The 15,270-nt window shown below is 41.9% G+C and overlaps 2 protein-coding genes across 2 annotated transcripts; one reads left to right on the top strand and one right to left on the bottom strand.

Moving 5' to 3' along the window:
- The first annotated feature begins 307 nt into the window (after window positions 1-307).
- On the top strand, window positions 308-5,991 carry LOC140104379 (uncharacterized). Its single transcript, XM_072127908.1, has 6 exons — window positions 308-393; window positions 1,739-2,938; window positions 3,609-3,808; window positions 3,930-4,297; window positions 4,609-4,865; window positions 5,605-5,991. The coding sequence occupies exons 1-6, from the start codon at window positions 318-320 to the stop codon at window positions 5,751-5,753; spliced, it is 2,250 nt and encodes a 749-aa protein (XP_071984009.1). The 5' UTR covers window positions 308-317; the 3' UTR covers window positions 5,754-5,991.
- Window positions 5,989-14,263, bottom strand: LOC140104717 (uncharacterized). The gene is made up of 7 exons (XM_072128357.1): window positions 14,110-14,263; window positions 13,815-13,865; window positions 10,925-12,160; window positions 9,867-10,078; window positions 8,135-8,502; window positions 6,391-6,647; window positions 5,989-6,305 (listed from the first exon to the last, which is right to left on the bottom strand). The coding sequence occupies exons 1-7, from the start codon at window positions 14,261-14,263 to the stop codon at window positions 6,163-6,165; spliced, it is 2,421 nt and encodes an 806-aa protein (XP_071984458.1). The 3' UTR covers window positions 5,989-6,162.
- Window positions 14,264-15,270: the final 1,007 nt, after the last annotated feature.

Genomic DNA, 15,270 nt, shown 5'->3' on the forward strand with positions numbered 1-15,270 from the left:
TGCTCGCACATGTGAATGGAAATTTAACTGGAAACACCCAAGATCTACAAGTCTTCAAATGAAAACAAGAAGAAGGAAAATCATTCTCAATAATTGAATCCTAAATCTGCCACAGATGGCATTATGCAATGCCCGGAGGCGGCCAAGGTCGAAAGACCTGTGTTTTGGCATTGATAGATTACTCTCATTATCAATACCAAAGCCTAATTTACCAGTGCACCATGGATGTTTTTATTACTCGATCCAATGAGATTGAAAATAAAAAAGATAAGAAATGTTATAAAACTGTAAGTGTAAGAATGTGGAAGCATAACAAGATGATGGAGCAGCCTAAAGAGACAAAGCAATGGAGACTGTACATATTCTTCATCCTTATGGGAATATGCGCAATAGGTAAAGACTATTTTACGATAGATATATATATATATATATATATATATATATATGAATCACAGTTTGGTGACCACTGACTTGGACAATAAAACTAGTATAAGGCCTTTGGCAGGGATCTAACTATAGGGGAAGCAGCCATAGCAGCTGCTATGGGGCCCACAGTGTAAGGGGGGTCTATCCACCGGCCTGTTACACTTAAGAAAGGAGGATAAGCTCCACATTGTACATTGTGGCAGCTCAGATGAGAAATGTCGGGGGAGGGGACAGCAGGATGATAGGACCTGGAATCTCTCGGCTCTACTTCCCCAATGTGTTCAGCAGCTCCTGGGATGCATGAAGTCAAACCCGTGGCCTCTGACCCCCTGGGATGACCCACCTATATACAAAATCCCAAAAGGAAAACTTCAGCATCCAGACCAAACAGTGGTAAAATTCTAAAAGACTATTTTTTATTTACAATATGCATATACATATGTGTGTATGAGTGTAAACGTTTATGGATGTGTATATGCTGTTTATAAGTGTCTATATGTGGTGTGTGTATATGTTGTATGTGTGTATATGTGATGTGTATATGCTGTATATGTGTATGTGTATATGTGAGGTGTATATGCTGTATATGTGTATGTGTATATATGTGATGTGTATATGCTGTATATGTGTACATGTGTATATGTGATGTGTACATGTTGTATATGTGTATGTGTGTATATGCTGTATATGTGTATATTTGATGTGTATATGCTGTATATGTCTATGTGTGTATATGTGATGTTTATATGCTGTATATGTGTATGTGTATACGTGATGTGTATATGCTGTATATGTAATGTGTACATTCTGTATATGTGTAAGTATATGTCATGTGTATATGCTGTATATGTGTGTATATGTGATGCTCTACATGTGTATATGTGATGTGTATATTCAGAAGTCTGCTATTACCCTGGCCTCTTGCACACGACCGTCTGCAATCTGCTGGCCCCAAGCAAAGGGCCATGTCCTACAGCCCTTTGTACATCAGTCATAGGACATTGAAAATGACCAGCCATACCGTAAATCGGAATTCTGTAATTAAAGACAACTTGAATGCAGTTCTTTCAATAGCGTGCCCAAAAGGAAGCCATTTTTTTGTGGATTGAACTGATTATCATGTGAATATCTCCTGCTCTTTTTAGAAAAAAATTCAAAATGTCAAAATCATTGGGTTGGCTGTGTAATATTTGGAGCAAAAGATCCTCTTTGGTTTATAGACAATGCTCCTATACTAATTACCTAACATAGAGTATGTGGAAATGGGGTTTTCAAACCAAATACCCCTAAATGTTTCATTATTATTTGACAGGACAGGCTCAGAGAAGTTTCGTCACAGCCTTCATGGACAACCTATCTACTCCGACTACATTCCAGTTGTATCTGGTCACCTACGATAAAGAAGCTACTGTGACGGTGACCGTGAAACAGCCCAGTTTCACCAAGACAGTGTATATTGACAGAGACAGCACTACTCTGGTAACTCTGAACGAGAGCTATATGATTACCGAAAAACAAGTGACCTCCAAGGCTATATTGGTGGAGTCAGACGTTGATATATCTGTCTATGCTTTTACGACGGCCGGTGATACCTCCGATGCCACGGCTTGTCTACCTTTGGAAGACCTGGGTACTGAATACTACATCTCAACCCCTGCAACCGGAGAAAAAAAGCAATTTGCGATAGCCAATGGTCTAGAAAAGACAGTTCTGGTTAATGTTACTGCATCCGGATCCATTACCTATAATGGTGTTGTGTATACAAGTGGACAATCCTTCTCCATCTCTCTTGGTTACCAACAAGCTATACAATTCCAGAGTTCTGAAGACCTCACGACCACCAGAATTTCATCCACGGATCCTGTGGCCGTCATCAGTGGCCAAAGATGCTACAGTTTGATGAGCGCTTGTGACACTTTGGTTGAGCAGTTGTATCCCGTGGAAAAATGGGGGACTTTCTTTGTTGTGTTCCCATTGCTGGATCACACAGAAGACTCAATCACTATAATAGCGGCAAATCCAGAGACCACCATAAGTATTGAGAGTCTAAGGGAATCCAATCAGTACAATCTTCAAGAAGCCTCCTTTACCAGATTACCTTTAAGTGAAGCAGTCATTATAAATTCTTCCCAACCCATTATGGTGACCTATCTCTTCCAAGATTCAAAGCCTAACATAGTGACAGATTACGACCCTTTCCTTGCTACAGTTCCACCCTCTTCACCGTCTAGAAAGTTCTACAAATTTATAACCCAGAAAAGATACTACAACTTTCTTATGATTGTATCCGGAGACTCTTCACCTCAGTTCTTCCTGGATCAGCATCCACTTAACTTCTACAATGTCTCCATGAAGGAGCTCAATGGATTCTACGCTTGGGAAGTCTCTATGGGTAACGCGGATGGTCAACATGAAATTTACCACCAGTCATTGCCATTTACGATCTATGTCTACGGAATCGAGAAGTTTGTTTCCTATGGATACTCAATGGGGCAAGAAATAATATATCCAGGTAATGAAACATTGCTTACTCATGTCACATAAAAAGTTATAGTCGGGTCCACTCTGTGCTATAACCCCAGACTAAAGTGAAAACTTTCCAATCTCCTGCTTAGACAAACCTTCTGGCTACCTCAAGGTGAAACTCAAGAGCTTACTACATACTGGGGCACATTTACTTACCCATTCGCGATTCTGCGGCGCGTTGTCCCACGTGGATTCGTGTCCTGCCGGGATTCACTAAGATCGTGCGCCCGATATCCAAGAGGTGTCGCTGTTGCGCCGAGGTCTGCCGAGGTCCGCCGGACTTACCATCTTCTTCCTGGTGCTTGTAAGTGCGGATTTCTGTCGCATGCAAGCTGGCGCAGATGCACCAAAATCCCGGGGCAATTTGGCACAAAACGGTAACATTCGGAAAACCCAACGGAAATGCGCGATTCGGACCCTTAGTAAATGTGCCCCACTGTGTTATCATTGAATCCAATGTTTAAACTGCATGCAGTAAGCTTATGAGCTCCCCCTAGTGGTGGCTTCAAGAATTCAGAATTTTATCATGTAATTCAATTCAGGTAATTTAGAGCTCTGAAAATTTTTATTTGCTATTATGATAATGAAGGCAGACCCCCTCGTAAGATAACACTATGGTATGTATGTGCTTGAAATAATGCCTTTATGTTTCTTAGATCCTCCATACATCCCAAAGCCAGGGGCTCTTCATTGTCTTTCCCATGGAGCAGAATACCAGCTTCCAATCCACTTGTTGTCAGAGGCCAATCTCAATGTGTGGGACGTCCACCTAGAAGACCCCGAATGCCAAGCAGAACTCAATGAAAATGTCGCTCTTATTAAAATACCATTTAGTGGATGTGGATCTAGTGTACTGGTGAGGTGTTTTGGTGGTTTTATATGTGACTATTGGGTCATACCAATGAGTGAGACATTGGGGGAGAGCACTGATATTTTAGTAAGTGATTCCTATATCAACCTGTTATATTATCCCACAGAATGAAGATGATAAAACCTATTATATCAACACAATCTATGGGACCATCCCCAAGACCAGTATCCACCGCATTGAGATCCCAGTGATATGTGAAATGGAGACCAAAGAGACTCTGGACTTTACGTTCCAACCTAAAGTCACTGATGTTGTATCTTTTGGACATTATAATGTGTCCCTGAAACTTTACCAAGCTGCAAACTTCACCGATCTGATTACTGAGTACCCTCATCAGGTTGACATTCATGGCAGCCTCCACGTGGAGTTTGAAGTGGAGTCGGATGATGCAAATCTCCAGATACTAGTAGAGAGCTGCAAAGCATCACCTTCATTGGGAGAATTAGAGCAGATATACTATCTCATCCAAGATGGGTAAGTAACATCCCAGCAAAGTGCCCCAGAAGAGTTCCCATCATAGTGCCAGCAGAAAATCCCATTATATTGCAAGCAGAGGGCTTATCCCAATGAAGTGTTGAAAGAGTTCCCTTTATAGTGTAACCCATCATATTTCCTGCAAAGTTCCCCAACATAGGTCCAGCATAGTGCCCCATAATATTTCCTGTATGGTGAGTTCTCCTTCATAATATACTAAACCAAAAAACATAAATTTTTAGCTGCCTGCAGCCACCACAAGGGGGAGCTCACACATGTATAGTAAAGTGGTGTTTCTCTCTTCATTTCAGTTGCTATCAGGATTCTACACTACAGAATCATCAGGTTCCGGATCAGAGGCTGCAGCGCTTCACTTTCCATGCATTTAAGTTTGACAACCTCCCAGAAGTTTATGTGTCCTGTAATGTCATTGTCTGTCACAATGCAACCTCCCCAAACCGCTGCACCCAGGGCTGCCTGGTCTCCAGACACAGACGTGATGCCCGCAGCTGGAAACAGCATCTGGCATCAGCCAGGTTATCTCAGGGACCCATAATGGTCACATCAGGTGAGATGATAATGGCTTTGGCTTATGTAATCCCAAAATGAACTGATAAAATTCTGCTACTTTTAGCTGCCACAAGGGGGCACTTACTGCATACATATTTTCACACTTCTTGGCAGATTAGTCAGGTCTCCAGACCAACACTAGGGAGAGCATGCTGTGTGCTTATTTATACAGCTACATTAGAGATTATTGGGATCACTTTAAAAACATACCCATCAGCTCCCCCTAGTGGTGGCAAAGTAACCTGTCTACTCTGGAAAAGTCCTCTTGTAACATGAGGTGTAACATGAGACCTGTGTTGTCCACAGAACCTGAAGATAGCCTCAGGTCTTCCATCCTAAGAAGGAAGAGGAGTATTTTCCCACAAATACATATTTTGAAACCTATGAATTTATGAAAACTACAGGTTGAACTGATACATTGTAACACATGTAGTGCATAACAAAGATTCCATTGAACCCTGGTTTCAGACTCCGCCTCCTTGTCTGCACTACTGGATATACAACACATTTTTAAAAATGTATGCTTAAAGGGGCTGTAATATAATACAAGACCATGCCTTTTTTTCCTAAAAACAGCGCCACACCTGTTCACAGGCTGTATTTGATATGGCAGCACAGCTGCATTTAACTAAATGGGACTGAGTTGCAATAGCACACACAATCTGTAGGAGGCACTAGCACCTTCCAGAGGTAGAAAAATGTATTACATTTTCCTATTTTGTGTCTCTTTCCCGCAGATGAGCCCCAGAGTCCTGGTACAGTGCCCATATCAGCCCTTGTGGTGGTGATCGGCATCATGGGCCTCTTGTCAGTGCTGGGACTGGTTTTACAGAAGCGTTACTACAGGAAGCATGAGTACACCCTGCTGCAAAACACAAGCAACTGATCATTGCATTTTTTCCTTTTTTGGTTAAGTTATCAGATCAGTATGATCTTGACTCAAGTGCAAAAACTGAAAAAATCAAGATGTGGGGGAGGGGTAGTTTGTATTAGGCTCCTCCCACAATAATGCCTGGATTAAAGTATTTAGACTAAATAGAATCTGCTCCTTCAGTCTCATGCACAAAAAAATAAATGGACTAATTCTATATAAAGTTTTAATAAAAAAAAAAATTGATTCTGGGTACACTTTGCAAAACGATGTGTCTCTATGGTGACAGACTACAAATAAATGCTGTGTAGTCAGAGTTATACAATCAGCTCGCAGGTGATCAGGGATTATAGAGTTACAGGAGGCAATGTCTTCAAGAAGGACTTGACATAAATGGATACTTTGGCATCAGGTGGAGTTTTTTTTAGGAATGTCCAGCGCCACCATGCAGAGCCGCCATCTTTCTCCGGTAATATTCTTTCTGAATGATCAGACCCAGTCCTGTCACAAGCAGAAGAATTCCCAGTATAATGGACAGCACCGGGAACAGGATGTAGCCATGACTCTCTGTAAGAAGATGAAGAACATGATGCATCTAAAGAAGAACCCGTCGCCATATGACAAATGTATATAATGTGTGGAGGAGACTTACTAGATCGAAACACAATGGGTCCCTGAGACAATGTGACGGTGTCTAGTTGTTCCATAGAGGCATGGACACCTCGTCTTAGCCTTGGGGAGATACAGCCTTTGGTGCAGCGATTCGGGGAGGTGGCGTTGTGACAGATGATGACATTGGCGGCCAGGTAAACTTCATGGAAATGATCAAACTTAAACGTGTGAAAAGTGAATCGCTGCAGGCGGGGGTCATCCACCTGGTGGACCTGTAAGGTAGAGTCTTGGTGGCACCTGAGAACAGAAGAAAGACATTTCTAAGATTTATATTCTTGTTTTATCTATCTATCTATCTATCTATCTCATATGTATCTATCTATCTATCTCATATGTATCTATCTATCTATCTATCTATCTATCTCATATGTATCTATCTATCTATCTATCTATCTATCTCATATCTATCTATCTATCTATCTCATATCTATCTAACTCATATCTATCTATCTATCTATCTATCTCATATCTATCTATCTCATATCTATCTATCTATCTATCTATCTATCTCATATCTATCTATCTATCTAGTATAAAGAAAGCGGGCAGCACTCCGTTGTAGATAAAAGTAGAAAAAGTGTCTTTATCTATCTATCTATCTATCTATCTATCTATCTATCTATCTATCTATCTATCTATCTCATATCTATCTATTTATCTCATATCTATCTATCTATCTATCTCATATCTATCTATCTATCTACCCTGTTTCCCCTAAAATAGGACATCCCCCGAAAATAAGACCTAGTACAATTTTGTTCAAGCTTAGAAATATAAGGCCTCCCCTGAAAATAAGACCTAGCGGCAATCATTGCAGCAGCTTCCCCCCCATATCGTACCTTAATATTAGTAGCTCATTTGGATGCTGCAAGAGGTTGTGACATGGTGGAAGAATTTGTGGGATAAAATCTATTGGGCTGCAAATGTGATACCAGCAGCTACCCAGACTGAAGTGCTGACAAGAAGGGGATCATTTAAGGAAAGTGCTATTGCTAAACATGAGAGATTGGGGCCAATGATTCCAATAGAAATGGAGTCACAAGAAATTCGGCATTAAATAAGTTTGGAGAGTTATAAGGATGTTAGAGAAGTTTAATTTTTGTTCAACAATAAATGTGAATTATTTTTCATGGAAATATAACACATCCCCTGAAAATAAGACCTAGTGCCTTTTTAGGAGCAAAAATTAATATAAGACACTGTCTTATTTAAGGGGAAACAGGGTATCTCATATCTATCTATCTCATATCTATCTATCTATCTATCTATCTCATATCTATCATCTATCTATCTCATATCTATCTAACTCATATCTATCTATCTATCTATCTATCTATCTCATATCTATCTATCTATCTATCTATCTATCTATCTCATATCTATCTATCTATCTATCTATCTATCTATCTCATATCTATCTATCTATCTATCTATCTATCTCATATCTATCTATCTATCTCATATCTATCTATCTCATATCTATCTATCTCATATCTATCTATCTATCTATCTATCTATCTATCTATCTATCTCATATCTATCTATCTATCTATCTCATATCTATCTATCTCATATCTATCTATCTCATATCTATCTATCTCCTATCTATCTATCTATCTATCTCATATCTATCTATCTATCTATCTATCTCATATCTATCTATCTATCAATCACATATCTATCATCTATCTTCTGTTTATCATCTATCAATCCTGATTTCTCACCCATTCTGGATGACTGTATATTTCCTTGTTGTGTTCTCTGGTGCGGGGGAGGCGGTGAGGGTCTCTGTGAGGATCTGCAGTCCCTTTTCTTCTGACACAACCTTAAACTCCACATGTAGACTGCTGTGCAGGTCTAACTCACGAGGATACAGTGTGAGCGGCTCAGTGAAGCTGTCGCTCTGGTAGAGTTGCATTGAGACGTTGTAATAACCCTTACAGATCACATTGTTCACTTTAGGGTTAATGAGCAGCTCCACTGATTTATTCCCATGCATCTCACATCTGACTGGGATCTCAATGCGATGGACGTCTGTGTCGGGGATAGTTCCGTAGATTGTGTTAGCGTAGAAGGTTCTCCTGTCTTCATACTGGAAAGAGAAGATATGGAATATTTAAGATCTATGAAGTCTTTCCTCTCTGGTTGTCCTGCTCTCCTCCTATCCTCTTTACCTAAAGCAGGGGTCCCCAAACTTTTTACATAGGGGGCCGTTCACTGTCCCCCTCAGACCGGACTAAAGTTTAAAAATAAATAGCGGTACATGTGACCACATCCATAATACACTGGGCCCCCCTCAATTAATTATTTAATATACCGGTACAGCACCCCCTTGTGAACTATTTTATATATTGGCCCAATTAATTAATATACTGGGACCTCTCTCCATTAATTATTGAATATGCCTCCCCCCCCATTAATTACTAAACTGCCACTCATAATTAATTATTTCCTATACCCGCAGCATTAATTATTTCCTATGCTGCCCACACCATTAATTATTTCCTATGCTGCCCCCACCATTAATTATTTCCTATGCTGCCCCCACCATTAATTATTTCCTATGCTGCCCACACCATTAATTATTTCCTATGCTGCCCACACCATTAATTATTTCCTATGCTGCCCCTCATAATTAATTATTTCCTATTCTACCCCTCATAATTAATTATTTCCTATGCTACCCCTTATAATTAATTATTTCCTATGCTGCCCCCACCATTAATTATTTCCTATTCTACCCCTTATAATTAATTATTTCCTATTCTACCCCTCATAATTAATTATTTCCTATGCTGCCCCTCATAATTAATTATTTCCTAAGCTGCCCCTCATAATTAATTATTTCCTATTCTACCCCTCATAATTAATTATTTCCTAAGCTGCCCCTTATAATTAATTATTTCCTATGCTGCCCCTCATAATTAATTATTTCCTAAGCTGCCCCTCATAATTAATTATTTCCTAAGCTGCCCCTCATAACTAACTATTGGCCCCCTGTCGCCACAATCTTTTTACTGCCCTTTTTAATAAAAACCCTGTACTCACCTAAGTCTTCTATCTTCTTGCCGCGTCCGGGCAGGAAGGGGTGCGCGGCCGCGCGATGTGCGCCGGGGTTGTATTCCAGCCACATCGCTCCAGTAATAGTGCTCAAACGGCCACTTCCGGCCGCACCGAGCACTATACAGTGACGGACGGAGGCTCCTGCCCGACTGTTGCAGGCCGCGAGAGCCCGGCACGCCAAGTGTCGGGGGCTGGATCGAAACGGCCCGCGGGCCGTAGTTTGGGGAACTCTGACCTAAAGCATGCAGCTTTTCCCACTAGTGGTGGAAGAATTATATAACCAGAAGCTCTGAAATGAGGCTTGAAAGGCCTCAACGAGTGTCACTTTAATAGTAAGGCTAAGAAAATAGGTATTGAAGGATTAGAATGTCTACTATTAGTAAAAATCTTCACCAGAACTTTAGATCCACATCCGATGAAAGGTATTTTGATGATAACATTATTGCCATCCAGCTCCACCCGGCATATAGGATCTTGAAGGTGAATGTCTACAACATCTAAGGTGGCTTCAGAAACCAAGCTTAAAGGTAAGGTATACTCAGCTCCATGGGAGAGACAACGTAGTCTACATTCCTCCTCTTCATTTGATTGTAGTACCTGAGGTTCTGAAACAGAAAGAAGATTACAAAAAATCCATGGTGGTCTGTGGTGGCAATATGGGGCCCTGCATAAGTGGAGCAATAGTTGGGGCAATTAACAAAGATCTCTGGACCCATGATGTGGTGGATATGGAGGTTGAGGGGAATGGGACTTGATTAAAGAGGACCTGTCCGGCGAATAAAACCCTCTAGCACAGTGGTTCTCCACCTTTCTAATGCAGTGACCCCGCAATACAGTTTATCATGTTGCGGTGACCCAAAACCATGTACAAGAATATTGTATTTGTGCCAAAAAATGCAATAAAATCTTAGCTCCCATGGCTTTAGGCAACCCCTGTGTTTTGGTCGTTCGACCCCCGCCGGGGTCCCGACCCACAGGTTGAGAACCACTGCTCTAGCAGCACTTACTAAAGTAAGAAGCTCCCTAGCCCTCTCCCAGTTAGATCATCTCTAGCTTTATCGGAACATACCAATTAGATAGGAAACAACCCACTAAGTAGCAGTCCGATCATCGGACCTAGGTTACAGCTATCCGTCTTATTCATGAGGGGGCAGTCCGAGTCCGAGGCTCGATGCAGCAGTCACCGCTTCCTTGGACCGCCCCTTCATGAATAAGTGAGACCGCGGTAAGCTAGGTCAGATGATCGGACCGCTACTTAGTGGATAGTTTCCTATTTTATCGGTATGTTCCCATAAAGTTAGAGATTTAACAATGCTCTAAGTGGGAGAGGGCTAGGGAGCTTTTTACTTTAGCAAGTGCTACTAGAGGGGTTTATTCTCCTGACAGGTCCTCCTTAAGCTAAGATAAAGCCTTCCAGCTCATAGGTTCCAGAACTTTTACCCATCCCTTACCTTGATTCAGTAGACCTTGGCCCATTGAATATCCAAAGGAGACAGTAGGTCCAATCCCATAAACATACAATGTGAATATGGAAGACTTGTGATATATCTCATGCTGACCCTCACTTTTCCCTAGTGTGACTTGCCAACCTCGAAACCCATTAAATTCTCTCATACTCATTGGGTAAGAACTGAGTGGTTTTCCATCCAAGGAGAACCCAGAGTCTGAAGATGTCTGAAAAACAATGAGGATGAAGTTGTCATAGTAAGACTGTGTCACAAACTTGTAGTATCGCTTCCCCAGGAATGATGGTGGGACGGTGGTCGTAAACGGATCATACTGATATTTAATACCGGCTGAGCGTGATTGTTGGGCTAAATATGAGACCATAACTGGATTGGTGGCATTGATGAGAAGGAATTTGTCTACAATGATTTGGACATGTCCACCCTCATGTAGATTACGTTGGGTTGTGCCTTCTGGACTTTTAATAAACACAAGAGTATCAGGACTTCCTGCAACTATACTGATGACATCTTGTGTGTGGTTAAGGAATGGGAACACAGCAAAGACCTTTCCCCAGTTCTGCACAGGATGAAGCTGTTCGATGAGGACATCACAAGCTGAATGACTTCCCTTGTAACAGGAATGACCCGCAAACACGGCCACCGGAGCTGAAGATGAGATCTTGGTTCCTGTGAGGTCTTCAGAACTTCGGAACTGAATTACTTTATGGTTCCCCAGTAACAATGAGAATGAGTGTCCAGATTTGTAGGATTTACCGTTATATATGATGGATCCCGAGACTTTAATGGTCACTTGGACTTCACGTTCAGATCCGTTGGCCACCGCAAATTGTCTCCGGGTTCCAGAAACCTGTCCACCTATTTCCACCCAAGGAGTGATTATATAGTATTCAGTCCCCAGGTCTTCTTCTGGTAGACAAGCCATGGCGTCAGCGGTGACCCCAGCTGTGTAAAATCCAATGACAGATATGGCTTCATCTGATATCACTGATATGACCTTGGACGTGACCTCCTTCTCCGTGATCATATATGTGTAGTCCAGAGTCACCAGGCCACTGCTGTCCTCGTCTACTTGAACCATCTTGTTTAAGAATGGCTGAGGGACCGTCACTGTGACCTCAGCCGCTTTATCACAGGTCACAAGATACAGCTGGAAAGTCGTATTGGAGTTTATAAGGATGTTTTGCATGAAAATAGTTAGGAACTTCCTTTGGATCTGACCTGAGGGAAAGGAACCAAAATTCAGATGTAATTATTTGATGCATGTCTTTAACTCCTCTCCCTGAAAGCATCTTCAGAACTTACCGTACATCATGGCACCAGCTGTGTTCAAGTTTTGCGCTAGATTTACTTATGCGCCATTGTATGGCCCTCTTTTGCACCATATGGCAGTATTACATGATGTATTATTAAAGCAGTATATAGTATCACATCTTTATAGTGATACAATGGGGCAGATTTACTTACCCGGTCCATTCGCGATCCAGCGGCGTGTTCTCTGCGGAGGATTCGGGTCCGGCCGGGATTCACTAAGGCAGTTCCCCCGATGTCCACTAGGTGTCGCTGCTGCGCTGAAGTTCGTCCGTCCTCCGCTGGGTGCAGGTATGCGCGTGTCAAGCGACACTTTTTTTTTTTTAATGCAGCGGTTTTTCCGAATCCGTCGGTTTTTTTAATGGCCACGCCCCCCGATTTCCGTCTCATGCATGCCGGCGCCGATGCGCCACAATCCGATCGCATGCGCCAAAATCCCGGGCAATTCAGGGAAAATCGTCGCAAATCGGAAATATTCGGATAACCCGTCGGAAAAACGTGAATCGGGCCCTTAGTAAATGATCCCCAATGTATCTAATTCATGGTTTACTATCACTGGTTTACTGTAGATATTAAAGTTCAGGCATCCTACAGTCCCCACTAGGATAAGCATAGGAACTAACTTCATGCAAATACTTAAAGGCAATTGACATCTATGAAATGTATGTATTTGTGGCTAAATATATATTTTGTAATTAATTTTTAATTAAACATTTCCATCCATTTGCCTTCTGCAGCTCTTGTGTATTCTCATACATTGCAGGCTGGTCCATCACATTCTGAGATAAATACATCAGAGCATGTAGAACCTTGAATTTTATAAAAATTGGATCTAAGTGAGAATTTTTATGACCCAATAATATGGATGCCAGCATTGGTTATACTGAGAAGAGGTTAGAGAGCTCATCCCATGGATTGTACAGTATACTGAATGGGACAGAGCAGCATCCAATGTATGAGACTATATGGGGGTCATTTACTAAGGGCCCGAATCGCGGTTTACGGCGGGTTACCCAAATTTTTCCGTTTTGCGCTGATTTTTGCTGAATTGGCCCGGGTTTTTGGAGCACGCGATCGGATTGTGGCGCATTGGCGACGGAAATTGGGGGGCGTGGTCGAACGAAAACCCGATGGATTTGGAGAAACCGCCGCATTTAAAAAAAAAAAAAGTGTCGCTGAACACACGCTTACCGGCACCCGGCCCGGCTTGGTGAACTTCAGTGCATTCCGATGAACTTCAGCGCAGCAGAAACACCTGGTGGACGTCGGAGGAACTGCCTTAGTCAAACCCCGGGAAACCCGAATCCTCTACACAGAACGCGCCGCTGGATCGAGAATGGACCGGGTAAGTAAATCTGCCCCATTATGTGTCGACTGCAGAAGACAAATAGATACATTTTTATAATGAAAACAAATTAGAAAAAAAAAACATTTTAATATAAAATATATGCAATGTCAGTAATAAATGGCCTCCAAAGAAATCCGTGCTGAAAATTATGCAAAGTGCAGGGGCTCATAGCAAGGTGCCTGTATGCAGCAAAGTGTCCCCATACATGTACAATACCTGGTGTTATACTGCATTTCTCAGAATGAAGAATTGACACCAGTGTGACATCTGCGGACAAAAGAAAACATTTCACAGATCGTGCACAACTATAAAACCCAAATATTTCACAGCCAGGGGAGTATACGAGGTTACAGAGATTGCAGAGGTATCTATCCACTACTTCAGAGCACAGAGCGGGTGCACTAGGAGTGCTGGGTTACATTGCGCATGGAAGCCAATACCATGTAGACACATAGCTCTGCATTACAGCTGTATACTAAAAACGGTAAAATGTTTCAAAACATATACTCACTGTGAAAGAGATTGCAGCCGCAGAGGAACAGAGTAGTCAATGAGAGCTTCATCCTGACTGTGCGTCCCTCACTCTCCACTTCTAATATAAAGTCACCACTTCCTGGGAAAATCTCTAAATCCACTTGAAGTTTTTCTATGTCTTTTTTTCCCATTATTTAACCCCTGACATGTGTGAATGCTGGGGTCTGTGTAAGGTAAGCTGGGTCTCCTATAATTTTATTCAGTATATGCATGTAAAGCATCATTCGAATGCTGAGATTATTGTATATTCCACATAGACATAGAGAAAGCCTGTGAGTCCTTAACACACCACATAGACATAGAGAAAGCCTGTGAGTCCTTAACACACCACATAGACAAAGAGAAAGCTTGAGAGTCCTTCACACACCACATAGACATAGAGAAAGCCTGTGAGTCCTTCACACACCACATAAACATAGAGAAAGCCTGTGAGTCCTTCAAACACCACATAGACATAGAGGAAACCTGTGAGTCCTTCACACACCACATAGACATAGAGAAAGGCTGCGAGTCGTTCACACACCACATAGACATAGAGAAAGGCTGTGAGTCGTTCACACACCACATAGACATAGAGAAAGCCTGTGAGTCCTTCACACACCACATAGATATAGAGAAAGCCTGTGAGTCCTTCACACACCGCATAGATATAGAGAAAGCCTGTGAGTCCTGCATATTCCACATAATCATAGAGAAAGTCTGTGAGTCCTTCACACACCACATAGACATAGAGGAAGCCTGTGAGTCCTTCACATACCACATAGACATAGAGAAAGCCTGTGAGTCCTTCACACACCACATAGACATAGAGAAAGCCTGTGAGTCCTGCATATTCCACATACGCATAAAGAAAGCCTGTGAGTCCATTTACACTCCACATAGACATAGAGGAAGCCTGTGAGTCCTTCACACACAACACAGACATATAGAAAGCCTGTGAGTCCTTCACACACCACATAGACATAGAGAAAGCCTGTGAGTCCTGCATATTCCACATAATCATAGATAAAGCCTGTGAGTCCTTGAGTCCTTCACACACCACATAGACATAGAGAAAGCCTGTGAGTCCTGCTTACTCCACATAACCATAAAGAAAACCTGTGAGTCCATTTACACCACATAGACATTGAGAAAGCAT

Source organism: Engystomops pustulosus, chromosome 10, assembly GCF_040894005.1.
Source record: "Engystomops pustulosus chromosome 10, aEngPut4.maternal, whole genome shotgun sequence".
Classification (NCBI taxonomy): Eukaryota; Metazoa; Chordata; class Amphibia; order Anura; family Leptodactylidae; genus Engystomops; species Engystomops pustulosus.

Coding starts and splice junctions, on each gene's coding strand:
- LOC140104379 (XM_072127908.1), top strand. CDS start 318: ATGATGGAGCAGCCTAAAGAGACAAAGCAATGGAGACTGTACATATTC. Junction 2,939..3,608: donor GCAAGAAATAATATATCCAG/GTAATGAAACAT, acceptor TATGTTTCTTAG/ATCCTCCATACATCCCAAAG. Junction 4,866..5,604: donor ACCCATAATGGTCACATCAG/GTGAGATGATAA, acceptor TCTTTCCCGCAG/ATGAGCCCCAGAGTCCTGGT.
- LOC140104717 (XM_072128357.1), bottom strand. CDS start 14,263: ATGGGAAAAAAAGACATAGAAAAACTTCAAGTGGATTTAGAGATTTTC. Junction 8,503..9,866: donor GATGTGGATCTAAAGTTCTG/GTGAAGATTTTT, acceptor TTCTCTTTCCAG/TATGAAGACAGGAGAACCTT. Junction 6,648..8,134: donor TATACAGTCATCCAGAATGG/GTGAGAAATCAG, acceptor TTCTGTTCTCAG/GTGCCACCAAGACTCTACCT.